Raw genomic sequence first — 24,546 nt, 5'->3', positions numbered from 1 at the left:
AAAGGGAGACCTGGAAAGGGGCCACATTTGAAATGTAAATAAAGAAAATATCCAATAAAAAGACAAGAATGTCAGTGGGAAAAAATAAGTACCTATCTTTCATAATTAGAATTAATCAGAGATAGCTCCCTAGAACAGGTGGCCTTTGAAAGAGAAAAGGTGAGAAAAAAATTCTCACCTAGAGGAATGTAAAGGGCAAATGTAAAAATATCAACGTCTGTGCAGAAGTTAATCATGTTCTGAAGACATGGGGAAATCCTAGCTGAAATGTGCTATGTTCTCTCTTGGGCTTAGCTATTCAGGGGCTAGCTAGCTCTCTTCTCCTCGGACACTGAGATGTAGCCAGGGAATGAGCTGCAGAGTTTGTTACTGGAGGTAATTAAAGCGCTGAACCCTTGCCTTCCTGATGCTGAAAAATAATCCTTCTACTTCAGTGAGTAAGATTCCTACCAAGGTTTCAATTCATAGGATTTAAGTTTTCATTTAATTTTTATATCAAAACATACTTAGAATACATTTCACAAGAATATTTGGTCTAGTTATTTTTGGCCCGCACTTTGGTAACTTACACTCCCATACAATGGCAACTCTGTTTTCTTTGCTCTACAGTCTCTTTGTGCACTATTCCTTGAAAATGGGCCTCATTTTCTAACTTCGCTGAAAAGGAAAAAAAAAAGTTAATTTCAGCAACAGCTTTATATCTCTTTATAGATTTATAGCTTAGACTTTCATAAAAATATTTTGCTAAGAAGCATAGATGTGGACTTAGGTATTTGTTGAAAATTTTGTTAAAGAGGTGAAGACCCTTTTCTCAAATGTCTTACTAAACAAAGGGCAGGATAATGACTCAGAATGATGATTCTATGAAAGCGCTGTCAACGAGGATATTAACATTGAAGTGAAGTGAAGGATCTGAAGTATGAGCCTGCGTTACTTTATAGTCTGACTCGTCAATTGATTTAGAATCTGCACTTTTTTTTTTTTTAGTCCGCAGCTCATCTATTAGTGGTTTATTATAGAGTGGCTTTTATGAAAATTTCGATTTAATCACAAGTCAGAAATATATGATTTAGTCATTCTATTTTACAGAAAGTGCTTTAAACTTTTTAATATAAACTCAATATATACAGTAGGCTGATAAATTAATGAGATGGTTCACAGAAGTCATACATGAAAATCAGTGTGCTATTTTATTAGCTATAACTCTTATTTTTTTCAAGATTGGAGATAAATGCAAGCTTCATTTTGTAAGTCACATTATACATAATTTTAATATAATGAAAAAGTCCCTCTGTCTTAGATAGCCCAAAATTAACATTTGCAAGGCAATTTATAGTTTCCAAAGAGCTTCTCTCATCAATTATCTCAGAAAACTGAATAACGATGTGATTATTAAAGGTTAATTAAGCAAATACTTGTGAAGTAATTGGGAGGTAATCTATTTCTAATTTAACAGGTCATCAGGGGTATTTAGGAAATATTTTTTCTGGTTAATAACTCTAACCAAAACAAGATATTTAAATGGTTTCCCTAGTGGAAAACAATAAGCGAGTGTTTGCTCTTTTAAACCAATTGTTTCAAAGAGCCAGGGGAAGGGAGCTCCTAATTTCACTGTTTTAATGAGGTTTCTGAGCTCTTCATTCCCAACATCAATCCATGCCTTATTTTGGAACTTCGGAATAAAATAAGATAAAATAGCAAGTGACTAGAGAAGGCATGGTGTGTGTGTGTTAGAAAAAGAAATGCTGGACACATCTTGGATATTGACTATACGCAGAAGGGCAAATAAAAATCCAACTCCTATCAACAACCCAACATGACTAAGTGAAGAACCAGCGTAGAACAGTATGGGCACTCTCGCCAGCAGACTACAGACTGTTTTCTCCTAACTTTGGGTAGCTCGATCCTCAGTAGTATCAGGAGGTTGAAAAACCAATTCCCGCGTGCTCCGCGTTTACTGTCGAGAGACACTTTGGATCTCAAGTACAAAACTGCAAAGTGACCAGCCAGGGCCTAGGTAAAAGGCTGCAGTGGCTGCAGAGAATTAGCCCCGGGGAGATTGAGTCATGGGGTTGGGTCCTGGCCTGAGCGCGCGATGGAGTGGACTCCCCGCACCTTTGTCTGAGCCGGGGCCGAGAGTGTCTCAGTGGGGACGCGGGGCACCACGGTCCCGGCGGGTCGGGTACCGCCCGAGAGGAAGCCAGAGGTCGGCGCAGTGCGGTCGGCCCCCTCCCACGGGAACCGCGCCAGGTCCCCAGCAAGAGCCGGGCGGCCTGCTATTGTTTTTGGCGAGCACATAAATCCGTGCGCCGACCCTCTGCGAACCCAGGTTTCCTCCCGGAGGCCATTCGGTTTCCTCTGAGGCCCTATATAGAGGCCCGGGGCAGGGAGGTGCGCGCAGGCTCGCGGCCTCCGTGAGCAGCTCGGGAGTCCGTGCGGCTCTGCCTCAGGTCTCCGTAGCCTTTGAAGCCGTCCGCGGAGGTGAGGGGAAATCTCTCCCGCGGGTTAGGAGCGGGAGGCGGGAGGCGAAGGAGGCGGATCGCTTCTCCGGGGTTTCCCTGACGCCAGCAGCAGCAGCAGCAGCGCCCGGCGCGCGCGCCCCGCGCCCGTGCCCGTCTCCGGAGAGCCAGAGGGGGGAGGGGAGCGGGCCCGCCGCCTGCCCCTGCGCCAGCTCGGCTCCACCGCCGCGGCTGCCCGCGAAGCGACCGCCGGGATTGGAGCCCGGCAGGCCGCGGGGCGCAAAGAGGGTGCTCGTGGGGAGGGAGGCGCGCGTGCGCGGCTGTGAGCGTGCGCGGCACGGCGCGCTCCGGCGCCCGCCCCCCACCCCGCGGTCTCCGCCCCCCTCGCTCTACGGTGAGGAGCCCGAGTCGGCGGCGGGTGGCGGCGCCTGGAACCTGGAGAGACCGAGCCACCCCCCGGCTCTCGGCCGGAATGTACTGATTCTCCTCTGCTCTCCTCCCCGCCCCGCTGCAGGAGGGAGGCGCCCGGAGTCTTTCCCCTTGGGCGCGCGAGGGGGCCGCGCGGGCCGGGCCGGGCCGGGCTGGAGCCGAGCCCTGCGGCGCAGAGACCGGCTGAGGCGCGCTGAGGGAAGGGCGCGAGCGCTCCGCGGCGCTATCGCCGCCGCCGCCGCCGCCGCTCGTGGGGTAGAGATGGCGGCGGAGCGCGAAGCCGGGAGACTCCTCTGCACCTCCTCCTCCCGGCGTTGCTGTCCGCCACCGCCACTGCTGCTGTTGCTGCCGCTGCTGCTGCTGCTCGGGCGCCCGGCGCCCGGCGCCGCGGCCACGAAGAGCGGCTCCCCGCCGCAGTCCGCAGGTAAGCCGGGCCGGGCCCGGGACGCCGTAGGGGCTGGGGCGCGGCACCGGCTCCCGAGGCCGCTGCGGTGGGTTTTTGTTGTTGTTTAGGATCCAGAGGGGAACGTGCGGGAACTTCTCCGCCTCGGCTCCCGTTGCTGGAGAGAAAAGGGTCTCGCGTGGCTGAAAGCGGAGCAGGCAGGAGGGGGGTTCCTACCGGGGGAGGGGCGCCTCCGGGATCCGGGCCGGAGCTCTGGGGTCCAGTTCTGCGCTTTGTACCGGGAGGCAGGTTCACCCCTCGCCTCTTTCCCCTCCCCCAGGCTCATCCCACTTGTAAGAGTGGGACATTCTTGTGCTCACACAAGCACCAGTAGAGGCCACTACACACCTCATTACATAAACAATCGTATGGCCAATTCATTAATTTTCAGGAAGGGATGGAGGAGGGGGCTTGAATTCATTCTCTTCACCCTCCATCCCCCTCGGCCATGGGTTGCCCAGCTTCTGAAGTCCAGGGAAGCGCTGTCGGATCTCGAGGGACTCTTCGCTCAGTGATTGGAGCCTGAGTCTTCGGGAGAGGGGGTGCTAAGGGGCATACTAGCCCCTTCATGATCAGATCAGTGGTGTTGACTTAGCCTTGTGGACGCCTTGGAGAGCGGCTCCAAGTGATTCTGTGAAGTAGTGCCTCTTTACTAGGGATTTAACTATATTTCTATGTAACCCACTCTCAACTTTCGAAAAATTTCAGGCATCGGATTTTTAAGGATTTGTCTAATTGTCTCTATGTGACTATGTATATGTGTGTGTGTGTGTGTGTGTGTGTGTGTGTATGTATATATATATACACACATATATGTATATATACACATATATATATGCGTATATATATTCGGCATCTTTTTTTCTGTGTGTTTCGTGCATTCCTGGAGTCACCTGCATTCTTACTTATTTAAGGGTGCCAATTGACACATCGCCAAGCCTCTGATAGTTGAGCAGGGCTCACTCGGCTCTTGAAGAGCAAATTGACATGTGCTTTGCTAACCTCGTTTGCCTAAGGTGGTGTGCCATACAACTAGACGAAACTTTCACTCACTTTGCAGAGATTTAGATTTTTAACACGAAGGTCACCTGATCAGACACAATGGCAACTTGTAATTGCTAAACCAAAAACTTGTTTCCCTCTGATTGTTATGAAATCATTAAAATCACTTCGAGATGTGATTTGCTCATAAAGTTTGTTATTTTGCATTTTGTGTGTATGCGTATAGAGCTCACAACTTGCCAGTGTTAACAGTTTTAAACCCACACTAGTATATATTATTTAAGCTGCTAAACAGGAGTGTTAATGTTAAGTTAGGATCATTGATGTGACATGCATTTGCACATTTATCTTGTACAAAGTTTTGGGGCACAGTTTTCAGACCTTCAGTGTAAGTACCTAAATAGTTTCTTTTCATGGGGATGGGCAAGAGAAATGTATACATTTTGGAAAACAAGTTCCTCTTTTTTTTTTAAATTTCATATGAAAATTTATATACAGCTGATTGTATGTGTATTTGAGGTCATAGCTGGAGTTTGTGTTTAAAGTTTTGGCAGTGACTTTTTAAAGTTAACAAAGGCTTAATGCTAGAATTTAGACATTTGTTTTACATTTTATTAATTAGTCTATCTATCTATCTATCTATCTGTCATGCATATGTGTTTGTGCCTGTGCCATGGCATGCTGTGTGCTAGTCAGAGGATCTTCGGAGGAGTCACTACTCTTTCCAGCATGCAGGTCCTGGGGAGTGAACTCAGCTCCTCAGGCTTGGAGGCCCATTAAAGCCGTCACTTAGAAAGGGATCTTAACGTCTGTTTTAGCATGAATTCAATCAGTGAGCTTTTATTTTGCAATGATGAGATGGGAGACATTTGCTTTCTGCCTTTATGGAGTTGGCACTCTAGCATGTAGGTAGGGACGATAGCTGCTCAGCTAGAATTACATAGTTATGTGATTGTGATAAGCACTGCAAGAGAGAGTAGGTTTTGAGGAAGTGTGAGCTGGCGTGATTTACTTAGTCAGTGCCAGGGTTTCTCCATCTGAGATGGTGATGGGTGGAGGTTAGTTAGAAGGCTCACAGTTAATTAGTAGTGGATAGAGTCTAGAGCACAGGTCTGATTCTCCCTCATAGGCCTTTTTATTTTCATTCCAAAATATTTTCTGTTGACCCCTCTGTCTCATTACAAAAATGAAAAAGGAAGAAAATCACTGCAGTGAGCAGGGGCTGATCTATTCTGTCCTGAGCTGTGGGAAGAGATCAGGAGATGGAGAGCTGAGTCAGCAGTCTTGGGTCAGGCTGTCTGTAAATCAGATATCATTGGTTAGTATTGCTTATTTTGAAGACGATAAACTTGACTTTTTTTTTTTTTTGGTAGGAGAGAGATGATATTCAGTAGTAAGAGAAAAATAGATGTGTGGGAACAGAACAAATGAGTGTTCTACTCTCTTAGGATGGACATTTGGACACGTGGAAGAAGAGGAAAAAGCAAATGAGATTATGGTAGAAGGTGGTTAGCAGTGGTGGAGGATGGGAAATGAGTAAGCACACAGTCAGGCTAAACAGCTTTGTAGTGATCCTTGGGGGAGACAGATTGACTGAGCACCCTGTGAATTGCAACTGCTCTCAGTTGACATTCTTCATAGAGGACCCCACACATTCTGACAGGCGTTTACTTGACTTGACACATTACCTCATAAGGTGGTCTGTTTCTGATTTTAATAATGTCTGTTAGAAAACCTTGCTTCACGTTGAGAGTGATATTCAGTCTCCCACTCTTAAGTTTTAGCTCTTCCCTCGCCTTTATCAGTATCAACATGCATAGCTTGACTTAGTGTTTGCTTTCCCCATGGTTACTGCTTTTGTTTTTCACATTTTCTTTTACTCACTTAAATACTGATTCCTAATGTTGTCTCCTTCTTTCCTGTCTTTTGACTCTCCAGGTTCTCTCCTCTCTCCCTCTCTCTATTAGGTAGCTTCATTGATGCAGGTCCAGAGGCAGACTCACATGTGCTCCTCTTTCCTCTTCTTCCTCCATCCCTTTTTCTCAGTCAGTGAACCAGTCCCTGGCCAGGTCTCTGACATTGTTAGAATGATTGCATGGGTTTGACTTGTAACACCTGCTGTAGCCACCATTGTCCAAGTGCTCTCCTGAATTAAGATCTAGAAGACCTTACTCTGTTTGATCCTTGCCTCCTAGGGATTCCTTCTGTCTGTACCTTTTCATCTTTATCCACACCTGAACTAGCAATAGCAGCACTGTAATAAATCTCTTTGCCTCAACTGTTACCCTGTAGGTGTGTCTTCCTATTGGAGAGATCCTTCTGAGCGATGTTTCTAAGGGTGGAACTCCCACTGAAAATGTCTTATTAATAAGTATTCCACAGTTCCTTGTTCTAAAAATCCTTGGGATGGAGATTGTGAGACCCTGTGCGTGCGTTAACACTCCCCACCAATCCCAGTTTAAATTAGTCTCCTCTCATCACTCCTATGTGTACCCTTTGTTCTCCCACTCCAGATTAATTGCAGAGCTTTCTGCCTTCAGGCTTTTGCACATGCTGTTCTTTTTTTTTTTTTTTTCCCTGTTAAAGCTACATCCTACTTATTTAACTCCTATCTTATCGGGGAAACTTTTTTTTTCCTATTGGCTTCTCCCCCAGAGAGTTAATGGTTGCTGTTCTCCCTGTTCCTGTAGCTTTTAAAATACTTTTCATTTTCTATTACTTATTTTCTTGTCACCTTTGATTGTCTTAACCTCTGGAGGATTGGCACTTGACTTACTTGTCTTAATATCCATGTTCTATCTGAAGCATCGATGAGGCTAGTTGTGCTGGTTGGTTAGTTGTTAACGTGACATCAGCTAGAGTCATCTGGAAAGACAAAAACCTCAGTTGAGAAAAATGCTTCCATTAGATTGGCCTGTAGGCAAGTGTGTGTGTGTCTCAAATTTTCTCATATAAGAAAGCTGTCTGAGCAAGCCATGAGGAGCAAGCCAGTAAGTAGCATGCCTCCATAGGCTTCAGTTCCTGACTCTAGGCTCCAGCTTTGAGTTCATGCCCTGATTTCCCTAACTGATAGATTATGACCTGGAAATTGTAAGATGAAATTAATCCTTTTCTCCCAAGTTGCTTTTGTTTGTGGTGCTTATCACAGTAATAGAAACAACTAGGATGCTAGATAACCAGTAAATGTTTGTTGAGTTGTGTTTGGCTGTTTTTGAACTGCTGGGCCATAGAACATGATTCCTTTATATGTTTGGGGACAGATTCATGTGTAGGATATGCATGTGTGACAGCTGTTCCGTTCTCTCCCCATCCCTCTTCAGCCACTCGTAACAGATTTTCTGACCCTTTATGAACTTGATCATTCTCTTAAGTACCCTGCCATTTTAATATTTGTCAGTTTTGTCATTTGTAGAAGGATAATTGACTTTTCCTGAGTTGTATAGAAAAGAAGTCATATATTTTTGGGGTGAATGCACATAAGAGATAAGAAATGTGCTCCTTAGCAGATTGTCTGAAAATTAGTACATCATGTGAGATGAAAGAACTTTCATGTGAAGGCAAGGAATGGGTGTATAACTCATGGTTCTACAGCTATAAGTATATCTATAAATTGGGGGCCACAGGCAGGCAAGAACAGTACCTTTCCTACCTAAATGGATTGCCAGGAAAATGAGATGTGAAGTTGCTTATAAACTCCATTATATTTGTGTAGAATAGATTTAATAGTCCTTGTTTAGCTTTAGACATGAAAGTGTGATTTAGTTTTTATTTTGTAAGATTTTATTGTGTATGTATTTGTGAGGGGGAACGGGGAGAAGGGGAAGGGAGGGCGAGTGTGTGTAGAGGACAGAAGAATACATTGGATCGCTCAATGTAGGTGCTGGGGATCAAGTTGGGTCCTACAGGAGAGCAGTACTTGCTCTTAATTGCAGAGCCATCTTTCTAGTCCTTCCCCCTCCCCCAAGTTTTTCATGTGTCTCAATTGATTATTGTTAGGTTTGCCTTTTATATTTTCTCTATATCAAGAAACATATTGGGGGTTACATCAGCACATCTCTTTTATGAAGGCTCTGTGTAATAGTCTTTTCCTCCAGTTACTTTGATAAGTGATTTCCATTTGGGGAGTATGGATACAATACTACAGTGCACCCATACCAGGAGAACAGTAGGGGCACTGCCTAGAGGTGTTGTATCAGTCAGAGAGCTGGTGAGATGAGTTCAATTTAATTGGGAACACTGTCAAGTGAAATATGATTGTAAAATGGAGGCCAAATTTTGGATTAATTTACAAGAAAGAGTATTTTGATCAAAAACATTTATGAGACATTGCTTTGTAGTTGCTGTCTACTATATGACTCATTGTTTTACATCATGACTGTGAGCTATGTATAACTTTAAAAGTTTTCCCTAAATTTAATGTGTTTCTTTTTTTGCCACATTATCTTTAAACCATTTTATTTTTAAAACTTATTTTAAAAATACATGTTAGTTGCAGTTAACTGTATAGAATTGTAAGTTTAATTAATCTCATTTTTAACCCATGAGTAGCAATTTTAAGTATTTTCTTTTCTGTATATGTATATAGTTTTCTTTTTGATACATAAGCAGAATTACACAATTATTTTCAGCATGTATTTTTTTAGTCTTAATATTAGAGATCTTTCCTATCAGTGCACATAGATTTTTTTTCATAACTGTTATTTGAGATAGCTGTATATTTTGGAAAATGAGTATAATGCTTACAGTGGCCAATAAAAGTGTTACTTATAGAACAGTCAAAGTGTTTGAGGCTGTGTACCAGTCTCTTCTATCTGCATTTTTGTATTGAGTGTAAGAGTAATGTTATTGTACACCGTGTAAAGACTATTCTTGTATCATTCAAATGCTGGTTTCTCTGCCTCTGCTGATATCTGTGTCCGGTGGCAATCAAACATGGCATTGTAATGCTTTTATTCTAAGAGTCTCCATGTTGTGTAAATATTGCTCCCTATTTATTCCCTGATTTGTCAATAAAAGCTGATTAGCCAGTGACTGGGCAGGGGGGAGAATAGGACTGGGCTTCCGATCACAGTCAGCCAAAGGGGGAGGGAAGGGGGGAAGGGAGAGAGAGGAAGAGGAATGGAGGAGAAGAAGGAGAAAGAGGAGAAAGAGGAGGAAGAGAGATTTGCCATGAGGAAAGAGTTGGAGAGGCACCATGAGAACACATCTGAAGCAGAGAGAGCAAGATCATTACTAAAATACAAGTATTATCTTGGGGATTTGGGCTGGGAGGTAGCCAGATTAGCTCAGAGGAATAGAATAGATTAATAACTTTGATTTCCCATATATGGGGTCATTGCTAAGAAGACGTTTCTGTGTATCTGCAGGGTCAGGGTTTATGATTGTTAGTGTTCATGTGGATGGCACCATTCCTCAACTGGGATCCTGGTCTGTGTAGTAGAAGAGGGAACTGAGCACCATCATGCATTCTCTCTTCCTTATTATGAACGTTAGGTGGTCAGCAGCACCAAAATCTTACCACTTGAGTTCTCTGCCATGATGGACTGCGCGCCTTTGAACTGTGAGCCAAAATAAATCCTTTCTCCAGTAAGTTGTTTTAGAAGAAATTAAGTCACGGTTCCATTCACTGTAGACCACTACTGGTAGATTACACACTTGAACATCCCACTGCTGGGATGTAGCTGAAGGCCCCTACTACACCACATACAAACAAAACAACAAAACCCATTGACTAAAACATTTACAACTTGTCTAACGTGTTTTTACCTTTAATTGTGCATATTTCATACTAAATTTTAAAAATTTTAGTTGCAGATACCGTAGTCTTTGTTTTGTCTGTTAGTTGGTTAGGATGGAGTGGGTTAATAGATAGTCTAAAGCGTCCTTCTACTGTGTCCTTCTACTCTTTGTCTGCAGTATATAACGGAGCAGTGGCTTCCTCTCAGCTAAATGGCTTTCATGTAGTTTTTGTATTTGAAAACTGGTGGTTTCTGGTTTGATGTGAGAATTAACCTTTTGTCATTCTTTAAGACTTAATTATATATCTTTTCCTGGTCTAAAGTAAGGTGTGATTGGGAAAATCTTTTCATTGCTTATACATGATTGTATGTGATTTCATTTTCTATGTGTAAAAATTAGCTTCAGGGTTGGGTCCATGAAACAGAGGCTCAGTGTTAAGTAGTGAAACTTATAGTTATTACCAGAAATAATACTACCTGAGTGAGCAGGTTTTGCTGCCTTTTCTAAAGATGTAGTTTTATATTTTAATTTTTGAGACAGGGTCTCTTTATTTAGCCTAGACTGGCCTTAAGCTTGTCATCTCCTGCCCTGGGCTCCCGAGTGCTGGAATTATGGACATATATGAACAACCGTGTCTAGTTTATAGATTTTGTTGTGATAAAATCAGTGTTTGAATAATTTGTCATAAGGAGTTAGCATCTGGGTAGTCTTCATATAAGGGTGTAAGTTTTAACTGTTTAAAATTACCATTAGAAGTAACCTTTAAATGATTTTATGGCTGACCTGGAGCTCACTCTGGGTGCCACTCTGGCCTAGAATTTACGAGATCCACCTGCCTCCCAAGTGCTGGGATTAAACTACCACCACCTAGGTCAGCAAGAATTTTTAGTTTTTCAGTCAGACAGTTCTTCCAGAGCTAAAGACTTAAGTAATTTTTACTCATTGCAAACACGTATCTTTGAGCCATCCACTCTGGAGATAGATAGCTAAGATGAAATGGATGTGTTCTCTGTGCTCCGGAAGCCTTGGATCTAATGGCAGAGATGAGACAGGTAATAGGTAACTTGATTTGGAGCAAACACTATTATTGCTACAGGTGGAAAGCATTCTGGAATCATTGTGTCAGCGCTGATCAAGCGACAGTGCTGCTTGCTCTCAAAATTCTGGATTTGGATCTTTAGTCCTAGTTTAGGAAGCCAGTGAAAAGCTCTCCAGAGTAAATTACTTTTTGTTTCTTTTTTTTTTTTTTCCCGAGACAGGGTTTCTCTGTGTAGCCCTGGCTGTCCTGGAACTCACTCTGTAGACCAGGCTGGCCTAGAATTCAGAGATCTGCCTGCCTCTGCCTCCTGAGTGCTGGGATTAAAGGCGTGCGCCACCACGCCAGGCTACTTTTTGTTTTTTGAGAGTGATTCCTGAAATGTGTGCATATATGAGGATCTCATAAAAAAGTCACCTGGAGTTCAACTACCACAGTGTCTTTTGGATTATGTACCACTGTATGTGTGCATGTGTGCTGTTAATACTGAGAGTTAGACTTGTGGCTTTGCAGGTTGGATGCAGCCTGAACCTTTCTTCTATAAATCTGGAGACAGATTGTTCTGTTTGTTTGTTTGTTTGTTTGTTTTGTTGTTGTTTTGTTTTTCCATGACTGATTATTAGTTGACAATACTTGGTAAAATCTTACTGAGGGTTCCTGAGCAGAATTTTAAAAATAATACTTCATAGAAATTGAATAGAGACTGTTTTTCTGTTGCAGAATGATATATAAAGTATAGTTAACAAAATGTCATTACAGTTAACAATTCAGGAATAGAATAATAAATTGTAAGTTTCATAAAATTTTTAACTTATAACTAAATGTAATAACTAAAATTTGAGCATCTTGTTGGCTAATTCTTGAAAACTTGAAATTTGAGTGTGGTAGTTTAGATTTGTGTATTGTGTTCAAGGCACTGCGCACAGACATGCTTTGACAGTGGCCTCCTTTATTAATAGCACCAGAACTACATTGAACTCAACCTTTATGATCTTCATGTAACTGAAGAACAGGACTAAGGGAGGTTTTGAAGTCCATGCATCATGCAAGTTTCTCAGTCCCAGAGTTCTCCCTTTTGATCTTACCTTTATTATAAGCACTTTTAACAGTCAGGATAATCTAGTTCCAAATGCATAGCCGACCAGAAGTGGGGAGGATTGCCTTGGGATGTTCTTGACCACAGGAGAGGTGGTGAGTTCCTATTTTTTTTCTCTTCTGGTCCTTATTTCTCTGGCCATGGCATTTATCTTTATGGACAACATTGCTAAACTCGATTGCTAATTGGAATTTTAATTTTTGTGTAAAGTGAACTGTTGATTTGACTCTAAATTTTTAAAAAAATTATAAAAATTTGAATAAATGTATAAAATAAAATGTGAAATCATACTCCAGGCCTGTCCTCAGAGGTAATAACTTTTAATAATGCAGATTTTACATTATATGTGTATAATTAAATACTTAAGCAATACATCTATAACAAAATGGCAATTTGGATTATGATGTACGTGTTATTTATCAACTTGTTTTAGGACCTGTTTTCTAGATGAGTACATTGTATCATAGTTGTTTGATAGCCATATGGCATTCTGTTAATATAGTCGACTTTGTTAATATAGTCTAATTGGTTAAGTTGTCTTCTGATGCCCCCAAATTTCTGATTGTTAACAAATGATATAATGAGCCTACTTTTTATAAATGTATATGTTTATATCAAATAAGTGTGGAAGTATAAGATAGAACATTTATATTAAAACTCTTCTTTGATTATATATGTGTTTCTATGTATTAATTTTTGGTAGTTATTTGCAAACCATTTGTTTAAAAGTTGATTCTTAGCAACAAATGAGAGTGTCTGTTTCTCTACACCCTTGCCTATAAATGATTCATGTCCAGACTTCATAATTTTTGCCAACTTGACAGATGAAAACAGAAGTGTCTCTATGTATCTGTTTATTTTGTATGATGTATGTGAATGCTGCCCCACATATGCTGTGGTACTCGTGTGGATGCCAGAGAACAGCCTTAGGTGTTGGTCTTACTTTTCTGGCTTGCCTGGTGCAGGATCTTTTTGTTGTTTGCAGCTGTGCATGCCAGGCAGGATGGCCTGCAAGCCTTTTGAGGTTCTGTTTCTTGTTTTCCATCTTGCCTTAGGAGCACTGGGATTGTAGATGTTCACTACTGCACCTCCTGGCTTTCTGTTGGTTTTGAGGATTTAAAGTCAGAATGGCATTCTTGCACAGTGAGAGCTTTACCCATCAGCTATCTCCCCAACCCTTGGTTTTGCATTTACTAATAGAATTAGCACCTTCTCTGGTTTTAATTGATGATTTATATTGCTTCTGAGAATTGTCTGGTTTTTGTTTATTTTTTTGTTTGTTTTTTGTTTTCATATTTTCCTCTCCCTCCTTTTTTGAGTTTAATGATAGAGCTGTATGCACGTTTTTGTTACAAGGGAAAATGGAGTTTCCTCTTTTGGGTCCTTAGTGTTGTCGCCCACCATGATGTGATGTAGTAAAGGGGTTTTTGCTAGAGTCAGCACTGATTGTTAGCGAAATAAGCTTCTTTATAAGCCACCCAGGTTCAGGTATTTCATGGTCATGAAACTAAATGAACTAATGCAGAGGGCCAGGGCATAATTTCTATTTTGTACACTTTGAGCCTAAAATTTAGGTCAGTACAATGTGTTTGTAACTATTGCAGAACTGGAGATCTGGTGAGAGGTATGGGATGGCTTTCATTTATTTATCTATCTATTTATTTATTTATTTATTTATTTTTGGTTTTTGAGACAGGGTTTCTCTGTGTAACCCTGGCTGTCCTGGAACTCACNTTGTAGACCAGGCTGGCCTCGAACTCAGAAATCCGCCTGCCTCTGCCTCCCGAGTGCTGGGATTAAAGGCGTGCGCCACCACGCCCAGCTTATCTATTTATTTATTTAAGATTTACTTATTATATGTAACTACACACTGTAGCTGTCTTCAGACACACCAGAAGAGGGCATCAGACCTCATTACAGATGATTGTGAGCCACCATGTGGTTACTGGGAATTGAACTCAGGAAGAACAGTCAGTGCTCTTAACCTCTGAGCCATCTCGCCAGCCCTGGTCCAGGTCTTATTAGATAAAGATGATCATAGTTTATGTCATGAGAATAGATCTGCTTAGAAAGGGGGAAAACAACACCAGCAACAAAATCCAACCTGGAGTAAATATTGAGGAAAGCATCTGTAGCTGGGTTTACAAAGAAAGGAAAATGTGCTATGTTTGCAGGATACTGGTACCAAAGCAGGGTGAGTGCCTAGAATAGGAACAGGGTCACACATAGCTGTACTTCACCTACAGAGAGGTTTTTATTTTGTTTTGTTTTTGAGAAATATCTGTATAAATAAGTGGACCAGTGCTAAAATAATGTTAGTTCTTTTTGTAAACTCTGTAGTCCCATTCTTGGCCTCAGAGTGTGAGTGCTAGGCAGGAAGAGTGAAGGTTACAGGGACTATACTGGTAAACTCTTTACTTTAAATGACAATTATAACAACTTACCACCCACCCTGTTGTGCTGAGGTAAACAATGAGTTGATATATATGGTGTTTAGAACAGAGCCTGGTTATCTTAATCGCCCATTAAACATAAACTATTATTCCTGTTGTTTTGTTGTTCTATACTAGTTTGAGAGGTTATCGAAAAAGACATGAAAGTTAGATAACACTGACGTAGCCTGGTTTATGTTTTTATCTGATGGCTTTGTGCAATTAGACTGTTAAGTGAGTGTGTTTGTGATGGGGAGGATAAGCATTTGTTTAGTCTTGGGTGGTCAGCTGGTTCTCAGGATCCGAGCTGAGAGTGAGATAGAGGGTAACGGTAAAAACAGCAAAATACTACTGAGCAGCAAATTAATCTCCCTCCCTCCCTTTCTTTTTATTTATTATTTTTTTTATTTTTTGAGACAGAGTTTCAGTCAGGCCTGGGATTTACTTTGTAGCCCAAACAAGGCTTGAACCTAGCATTCCTTCTGCCTCGTTGTTCCCTGTACTGGGTTTACAGGCATGAGACACCACACAGGCATATCCACCCTGGGGCCTTCTTGTGACCTAGGATAACATTAGATTAAAAACAAAAATTGTAAATCTTCTTTAAACATTATGAGATTTTTGTTGTTGATGGAGTATTTTTGTTGTCATATTAGTGTTTCTGAAGTGTGAGTTTTACAGATGACAGTGTCCTGTTGCAAAGCCAAAAGTTGACACATGCCTATAATCATTTTTGAAAAGTTTATTTTTATTATGAAAGTGTATCATTTGTTATGTAATGGATAAGTAGTTATTCAGTGAAACCATAGCAGTAATCTTTAAAGATTGACCTGTTATGTATGTAGGAAAAGAAATTGGAGATAGTGCTGGTGGCTGTTTTTAAAACCTGGAGTTTTAGCCTTATCTGTGTCCTGCTGAATAATAGGGAAAACGGCTTGTTCACTTGGCACTCTCCCTCCTCTCCCCCCCCCCNTTCACTTGGCACTCTCCCTCCTCTCCCCCCCCCCCATGGTTAAATTATTATTTCTACTTAAAGAAGATATATGGTATGGCTTCTCTGTATTTAGTGTGTTTTTCTTTTGCACTTGTGAACCTATTTTAAGGTAGGAGAAGTTTTCTCCTTTCATTGCTTGTACTTTAATTTCTTTCTTGAGTTCCAAAGGTAAAGTGAACCCCTCCCCCGTTCTCTATGGTACTTTATGTCGCCTTTTATTGTGTCAGTTTTTTTATTTTTATTTTTGGAGATTTTATTACTAACTGCATACAAATCTGTAATCGTCTCTAGTGAGTAAATACATCATTAGGAAGTTATTCATCTACTTTTGTCAAGTGTTTTTTTTTTAAAATAAGATTTACTTTTATTTTATGTATGTGAGTGTTTTATCTACATGTATGTAAGTGTATTGTATGCATGCCTAATGCCTACAGAGACCAGAAGAGGGTGCTGAATTCTAACTGAAGTTACAGGTAGTTGTGAGTCCGTATGCAGATGCTGGGAAAGGAACCCTTGCCTTCTGCAAGAGCAGCAAGTGCTCTTAATTGCTGAGCCAGCCATCTTCCCAGCTCCTCTAGCTCTGTTTTAGTGTTAAATAATTATATTTATTGTCAAATTTGGTATAGGCTTGGTTTTGCTGTATAAGTAGTATGTAGTTAAATGTTTTTATCTTTTATTTAATGTAATATTTTAGTTTTTATTTAATATATTTTATTTCATGTAATAGTTGATATTTTAGCCTTTAGTCTTTCATTTCATTATTTAATAAACCCCTGCTCATTGTATATTCTTTCTGGATCTTCTTCCTTTTATAAAAATTACTTGTGTGTGTACCGGTGTCCGTGTACATGTGAGTGTGTGTGTGGTGTGGTGTGTTTTGATGTGTCTTTGCATGTACATGTATGTGATGCATATGTGGACATTACCAGATAACTTTTGTAGTTCTTTCCTTATACTTTCATGTTTACTTTGAGGATCAAATTCAGGTTGCCAGGTTTACACTGAAAACTCTTTACTAGGCTAAGCCATTTCTCCAGCCTCCTCCTTCTCCTTTTCCTCCTCCTCCTCCTCCTCCTCTTTCTCTTCCTCCTCTTCATCTCCTCCTCCTCCTCCTTGGTCCTTTTTAGTTAGTCACTTTCCTCTCTTGTAACTGCCAACTGTTACTCTTTTACTGTTTATTTCAATGGTTCCAAAAACATCTTCAACTCATACTGAACATAATTTCGTAGACAGTGAAAACTCTATAATAATTTGTACTTCCCTTTTAAGTTTTGTTATTTTTGTATATTTTATTTTTTATATTGCATTTAATAAGACATCACTATTATCAAATAAATCATCATTTATTTAGATTTACTCATATGCTTTTCTCTCTCTCTCTCTCTCTCTCTCTCTCTCTCTCTCTCTACTTGTCTGGGCTTCTATCTGAGATTATTTCCTGGAGAATATCCTGTAGTATTTAGTTAGGTCTGCTGGAGATGGAGTCTCTTAGCTTCTGTCTGTCTTAAAATACTTGTAATTTAATTCTTTATGTTGTTAGAGATTGGATGGTTGTGCTTTCTTTTTCTTTTCTTTTCTTTTCTTTTCTTTTCTTTTCTTTTCTTTTCTTTTCCTTTTCCTTTTCCTTTTCTTTTTCTTTCCTTTTCTTTTCTTTTTCCTTCCATCATTAGAGTATGCCATTTTGTTGTTTGTTTGTTGTTGACTTCATCTTTCTGTTGAGAAGTCAGGTGTGTGTAGTTTTTCCTCCTGGATAATATGCTTACTCTCCCTCTATCAGCCTCTCTTAAGATTTGCCCCGTAATATGACGGCCAGAAATTTGATCCTGAGATTTCTGGCTGTGGTGTTCTTTGCATTTGTGTGTTGCTGGACTTCTGGAAGCTGTGAGATGACCACTTTTATCATCTGTGGAAAGTTTCTGGCAGATCTCTTCAAATACTCTGTCTCATTGGAATTAGTTCTTTTCTTTCGTCCTTTTTTTTTTTTTTTTGTACTGTCATCTCTGACAAGTTCAGAACAGCTCTAGTTTTGTATTGTATAGTTGTTAGGATAAGAACAACAGTTTCTTAAGACTCAGTGTTCTTATCAGAGACAACACTTCCATTTGTTGAGTTTTTAAATTTATTTTTTGTGTTTTCATTTCTAGAATTCTATTGTGTCTTATAGTTTCCAAGTTTCTGCTTGTAGCTTTAATACTTTAGTCCTCTCTCTTATGTGTCTCTGCAGGTGAGTGGTGGGGTGTGCTTTTGTAATTTGTGGTTTTTGAGATTGTTTTGTCTTTTCATGTTTGATCAAATGGCAGGTATTGAATACAAAAAAAAATTATAGAGGTTATCTGAATGGCATTGTCATCTCTAGAAAGTCTCCCTTTGGTAAATGGTTACGCTAGAGGAGCTAACAATTTCAGATCATTTCAATTTGTTCAGACACTGAGATAATTTAGCATTGGGCTTTATCCTATGAACTGAAGTACGTTAGGTTAGCCTTTACTTCATGATCACACTACTTTGAGGTCCTAAGCCTCAGTTTAAGGGGTTTACCCTTCTTCCTAGCAGGTCTTCTCCCTGGAGAGATGGCTCAGAAGGTAAGAGCTTGCTGTTCAAACACAAGGACCTGAGTTTGGATTCATAGTATTCACATTAAATAAGAAAAAGTGGGTGCATATAACCTCACCAATATGGGAGAATGGAGGCAGGAGGATCATTAGCTCTTGATGGCCACCAGCCTAGCTCCAGGTTTTGTGAGAGACTCAGAGATAATCAGGGAATTAGGCGGAGATTGATAGAACAGGACAGTTGACAGCCTCCTTTGGCATCCACACACCCAGGACAAGCTCACATAAGTGTGTGTGTGTGTGTGTATACCATATACACTCATTAATTTAGCTCACTTAAACCTCTTTAAGCAGTAGTCTTTAAATGTGCTAATTATGCATCAGCAGTAACTACTGTTGATTGACTTGAATTTTGTAGACTAATGATAGAAAATAGCAAGTGGAGGATGCCCCTTCCTATAATATTGTTTAATTCACCATGTCAACAAATCTCTCCCAGCAGCCTACTAAGCCTTTTCTTTAATTAAGTATCTGATTTACACTGCAGATTTTATTCATTTGAGGATTCAGTTCTTGTTTAAACAGATAAGGTTAACAGCTCAGGTTTGTTTAAAAATACATTGTAAATACAACCAGAGTTTTACCTGGGGCAGTTCACTTTTAGACTGCGTTGTGTTTAGAAGGCAAGAACTTTTGTAACTAGTTTCTAGTTATTCATAGGCTGGTTATCTAGTTTGTTCATCTTAAGATTATGAAATCCTCTTGTTTCTCACTCCATTTAGATCTACTCCCCTGGCCAGTGTAGGTTACTCTAAACTCTTACATAAGATAAGGAGAAGAAAAGCAACAGATAGAGATAAGTTAGTGAGTAATGTGAAGTGCTTCTATTTATTTCTTTTTTCTAACATTGAGTTTCTGTGCTCCCATGGACTGTCAAAGATAACCATGATCTAATATTAAGTGCAATAAAATGAGTTCTTGATGTTCGAGGATACCCTCATCTTATTTAGATTATGGAGCCAGTTAATAGTTTGGGTAGGTAGATAGAATTTTATTGTCATGTCTGAATTAGTGTAGTCACATGGTACCCACAGCTCTCCCAACATACCTCACCTTCTTTCTTCTACTTTGTCACTGCCCATATCACTTTGCAAACATTTGAAATACAGCTGATGTGACTGGGGTAAGAAGCCAGATGAGAAATTAGTTATAGATGCCATTCTAAGTAGCAGCCATAGCTTTTTTTTTTTTTTTTAAATCTTTGTTAGACTCATTGTCTACCACATTGACTGACATCTATTTAGAAACATTTTGTTTTACAAAGACTTTTTTTTTTTTCCCAGTGCTGGAGATTGAACCCAGCCAGAGTCTTGTGTTTGCTTGGCAGGCCTCTAACTCTGAGCAACATTCCTATCCTAGCCTTCAGCATTTTGTTTTTAAATGAAAGACTACCTCAAAATTACAGTCATAGGAGAAGCATTTGACTCATCTTCCTGTCTTTATAGAACAGTCAGGTTTATGTCCAAGACCAGCAATTTAAGTTCCTATGAATTGCTTGGCTTAATTATTCTTTAGATAATACAAAGAGGTGGGTAAGTATAATATACAATAAACCCAGCAAACAGCTTCCTAGCAAACAGCTGTCATTGGGGAAATGGCAAGGAATATATGGTAGTATGTGTTTTTGTTTTACATTTTGTTTTACATTTTTTGTTTTACATTTGGTGCCTGTGTTTGCTGAGTAGTGTGCTGTAGCATATATTGACTCATATAAGACATAATTTTGTTCTTAAGGAATTTGGAACAGAGACTGAAGGAATGATCATCCAGAGACTGTCCTACCTGGCAGTCTCTGGATGATCATTCCTTCAGTCTCTGTTCCCATATACAGTCACCAAACCCAGACACTATGGCGGCAGATGCCAACAAGTGTTTGCTGACAGGAGCCTGATATAGCTGTCTCCTGAGAGGCTCTGCCAGTGCCTGACAAATACAGAAGTGGATTCTCACAGGACTGAGCACAGGGTCCCTAGTGAAGGAGCTAGAGAAAGGACCCAAGGAGCTGAAGGGGTTTGCAGCCCTCTAGGAGGAACAACAATATGAACTAACCAGTATCCCAGAGTTCCCAGGGACCAAACCACCAACCAAAGAATACACATGGTAAGACTCATGGCTCTAGCTCCATATGTAGCAGAGGATGGCCTACTCGGTCATCAGTGGGAGGAGAGGCCCTTGGTCCTATGAAGGCTCGATGCCCCAGTGTAGGGGAATGCCAGGGCCAAGAAGCAGGAGTGGGTGGGTTGGTGAACAGGGGGAGGTGGGAGGGGATAGGGGGTTTTCAAGGGGTAAAGCAGGAAAGGGGTCAACATTTGAAATGTAAATAAAGAAAATATTTAATAAAAAAAGACTCAGGATTAAATCTATACTCAAAAAAAGAAAAAAGAGAATTACTATCAGTACATTGCATGATAAGATGCCAAATAAGGTGCATACTTTTCCAAGCACCAGCTTTATAAAATTAAAAGTTAGTACTCAGGGCCCAGCGTTAGAAAGGTATGCAGTTTTCAGTTCTTCAGGATGTATGCGCACGCAGACTGAGTTGGGGAAATTGTCCAGAATACATACTGATGATTTCTTTCCATTTGACTGAGCAGAATGTGAGCTTCTCGGTGTAAACTGCATGAACATTGAGCCTGTTGATTTCTTTTATATCAGACTGTGTCATGTCATCAGCTAAGAAGTTTTCCAAGTAAATTTTATGTACTGGTACTGGACTGTTGTGGAAATATTTAGTGTGTGTGTGCGTGTGTGCGCGCACGCTTTTTGTTTTTGTTTTTAATTATTGAGAGATATCTGTTTATCCCTTCCTTGGGATCTTAAAGATTGCAAAGGATAAGTCCTTTGGTTGTTTCTTGTGTATATTTCTAACTTCTGTTAAGTTCCAGAGCAGTCCTTTTCTGTTGATAACTGGGAGAACCTTTACCAGGAAGGCCAGTCTCGAGTGCGGCTGACACTGTCTCCTCTCTCACAGCTTTTCTGGGATTCAGAGGGGTCATGCTGTGTTTTACAGGGAACGGTGTTTTATTAGCTCGTTGTTCCCTCTTCAGATCATGTTGTAAGATGGAATAGCATCTGGGAAAGAACTCAGCTATCAGAAGTGCAGAAACGATTTTTGTAAGGATTAAGAAAGAGGAAAACTTGGGGTGGGGTGGGGTCCATGACAGCTAGTCTCTTACATCAGCAGAGAAGTGTAGAGTCACATTTTCAGTCTGTTATAACTTCATTTTAATTGGCTGCATTAAAAAAACACACACACAAATTAAGCTAGCAGTTATGCTCTTTCTTTATTTCTCCTCAATGTTGGCAGTATAAAGCTTTGTTCAGAGAACATGAACAAGTAGGTACAAGGACACTTCTGTGAATGAAGCTCTGCCTAGCTGAGTGACTTGCCTTGATTTAAAATATCGCCCTTGGCAGCTTCAAATAGTTTGTTTTCTCAGAGGGAAAAATTCAGATTATTTATCCATCTTTAGTAAAAACTATTATGATTCTCTAGTAGGAAATACTCTCTGATTCATTTATTGATTAAATAAACATTTATCGAGTAGTTACTGTGTGTGTGGCACTGCTAGGTGATGAGAGAAATAAGAGCTAATTTAATAAAGTATGTACCATGTGTAAAAATAATAAAAATGCTGTGTAGAAAGTGCTGGGTGTTGTAAAAGAATATAGAGTGCTTTGGGAATTAGAAGTAGACATTTCTTCTTGACAGGGTAAGTCAAAGTAAACTTCCGGGATGGTAGAACTGAGCCAGTCCTGGAGGCCATGATAAGAAGTGGTTCTTAAAAGGTTTAGGTATAGTAGATTCCTGTGCAGTGGCGTGGGCAACTACGGACTGTATTTATCCTGTGTTGCTTTGCATTAAGGTACAGTTGGTTATAATTTCCTCATTTCATTTTGCAAATCTCATCTTTTTTCAACTTGCTAGTAGTACTAAAAGCCCTAAGTTAGAAGAGGGGAGATCTTAGGCTAGTTGGTTAACCTCTCTGTGTTTTCTTTCTCATGTGTAAAGCACTATGTGCCAGGGACTTATGAAGAGTGTTAGCATAGCCAGCCAGGGTGGTGGCTTACATTGGTAATCCAAGCACTTGAGAAGCAGCGGCAGAACAATTGCCACAAGTCTGAGGCCGGCCTGGTGTGTACATAGTGAGTTCTAGGCCACTCAGGGCTATGGAAGACATTATCCTTTTTTTTTAAATTTTTTTTTAAAAGTGTGTGTTATATGTAATAAGTCATTTATTTGTGGTTATATTCGCAGTAAGTTACTAGCAAGAATTTGAAAACAGGTCAGAATTATAAAGTACTAAACTGTGTAGTATTTTCCTTCCTAGAGTTCCTTTGATCTCTAAAGTGCAATAGCTCTTGTCCTATCTGTGTAGTTAAAGCTGCCTCCCCTATTCTAAGGAGAAGGAAAACAGAAGTGCTATGGTAGAGTGCCCTAACTGACTTGGTTTTAAGCTATTTATTATTGCTACTGGTCATTTAGCGTGCTACCCTTTGCTCCAAAGAACAGAGGTTTTACAGTGAAAAGCTGGCATGCATTGTAAGCTGTTATGTCATATAGTAGACCTCAGTTGGTCAACTTAGAAGTAAATATTAGGGTTCCCCCCCCCCCAGGAGATCCTGGAGTTAAATTCTAAAAGATAATTTCTATACATGTTTTTCTCCTGAAAAATAATACCAATATAGTTCTTGTTAATGAGTAAAATTGTCCAAGTTTACTCATAAATCTTTTAGGGCTTTTCAATGAGATATTGAAAGTAGGCATAGTAGAGCAACAAATATATCAATGGTTTTATTTATTAATTTATTATTTATTTTACATTTTACTAGTTAAGAGAAAAATTTGTAGTTTAAATGTCTCCCTTTGTTTTGTGTTCTGTACATTTGTTGTAAAAGTCATGTGGTTTTGATTTGGTATTGACTGTGTGTGTGTGTGTGCGCGTGTGCGTGTGCGTGTGTGTGTGTGTGTGTGTGTGTCTGGGTTTCCTGTGGTTTGGGCTGGCCTCTAGCTTTCTGTATAGTAGAGGATGGTCTTAAATGCCTGCTCCCTCACCCATCATCCTGAGATCATGGGTGTGCACCACCACACCCGTTTATATGGTGCTGGCTTAAATCTAGTGCTACCCACTTGTTAGGCAAGCACAGTATGAACTCAGCTACAGGCCTAGTTTCTCATGTGTATTTTTAATTTGTATTTTTCGTTCATATGTACAATGAAACAACTGTTAGTGGAGATAATCTTTTCTATGAACTTTGTTGATGTTAAATAGTTTCCCTTCAGAAGTCAACTGTTAGTGTTGGAGCTACAAAGAGTGAATAAATTTCCTGAGAGGAAACGATAATAAAATATTCAGGAAGTTGTTAGGAAGCAAGAACTTTTGTTCTTGTTCATTCAGATAAGCAGTTGAGACTTTTTAGTATATCAATATAGTTTGTACTAGTGGAAGGAATGAAAGATTTGGCAGCTTCTAGTACTGTTGGGGACCTTGAACTGTGTAGAGTAATGGAATATAGAATGCATAAATGTAAAGAATTTCTTGTAGCTGTTTGAATTATTTCCTACCCCAACCCCTTTTGAGTATCTTTATCTCACATTTGAGAAAAATGTGAGAACCATCTGAAATCAGTATGTGAATAACTCAGGAGGGACCCTGGTCTTGGGGAGACCTGCAGGAGTTGGTTGCCTTTCACCTCTGGCGTGTGAAGCAAGCCAGCAGTATCAGTTTTCTTCCCCTGCTTTGCTTTCTGGTCACTTCTTGGTTGTTTGCCTTAGTCATTAATTTCCCACTTTGCTATAGCATCTTTGGTCACTGTGACTAGCCTGAGTTTTTCCTTTTTGAATGGAATTATTGCACGTAGTGTTTTTAACAAGCTGAGTTTAGTTTGCATTTTCTTCTGTTTATGTCAGAAGCAGCTTTACCCTTGAGTGATACACTCTGGATCCCCTCACGTGGATGAGCCTCTTCTAGAACCTGTGAGAGGTCCCAACATTGCATTTGGTAGTTAGATATTGCACCTGTAAGTTGTGCTAAATTGAGGATTTGATTCCCTCTTCTGAATTATGTATGGGGTCAAACCTTTCAAAACCCAAACCAGTTTAGACTACGGTAAAGGTTTAGTGTCGATTTCTAAATGTAGCTGAGGAAAGTTTAGTGAAGAATACTGTGAAGGAAGTGCTAATGAGGAAGCTGAGCAGTTGGATATAGAGCAGCAGCTCTGATCTCTTGGCTGTGACCCCTTTTGGGGGTTGAACAGTCCTTTCAGAGAGGTCTCCTAAGGCCATCAGAAACACAGATATTTGC

General features: G+C 40.4%; 1 protein-coding gene across 8 annotated transcripts in view; it reads left to right on the top strand.

The window, feature by feature from the left end:
- Positions 1 to 2,826: 2,826 nt before the first annotated feature.
- The window catches only part of Neo1 (neogenin 1), a 157,996-nt gene continuing 136,276 nt past the window's right edge, over positions 2,827 to 24,546 (top strand). For 4 of the 8 annotated variants that reach the window (XM_029481357.1, XM_029481354.1, XM_029481356.1 and 1 more), the window contains exon 1: positions 2,827 to 3,312. In XM_029481357.1, coding sequence (XP_029337217.1) covers positions 3,150 to 3,312 — 163 coding nt within the window. In that variant the 5' untranslated portion in view covers positions 2,827 to 3,149. The remainder of the gene's footprint in view (positions 3,313 to 24,546) is intronic. The other 4 variants (XM_029481355.1, XM_021171854.2, XM_029481353.1 and 1 more) reach the window with 1 other exon arrangement.

This window comes from Mus caroli, chromosome 9, assembly GCF_900094665.2.
Source record: "Mus caroli chromosome 9, CAROLI_EIJ_v1.1, whole genome shotgun sequence".
NCBI classification, from domain to species: domain Eukaryota; kingdom Metazoa; phylum Chordata; class Mammalia; order Rodentia; family Muridae; genus Mus; species Mus caroli.
This window is presented reverse-complemented; position numbering and strand designations above follow the sequence as displayed.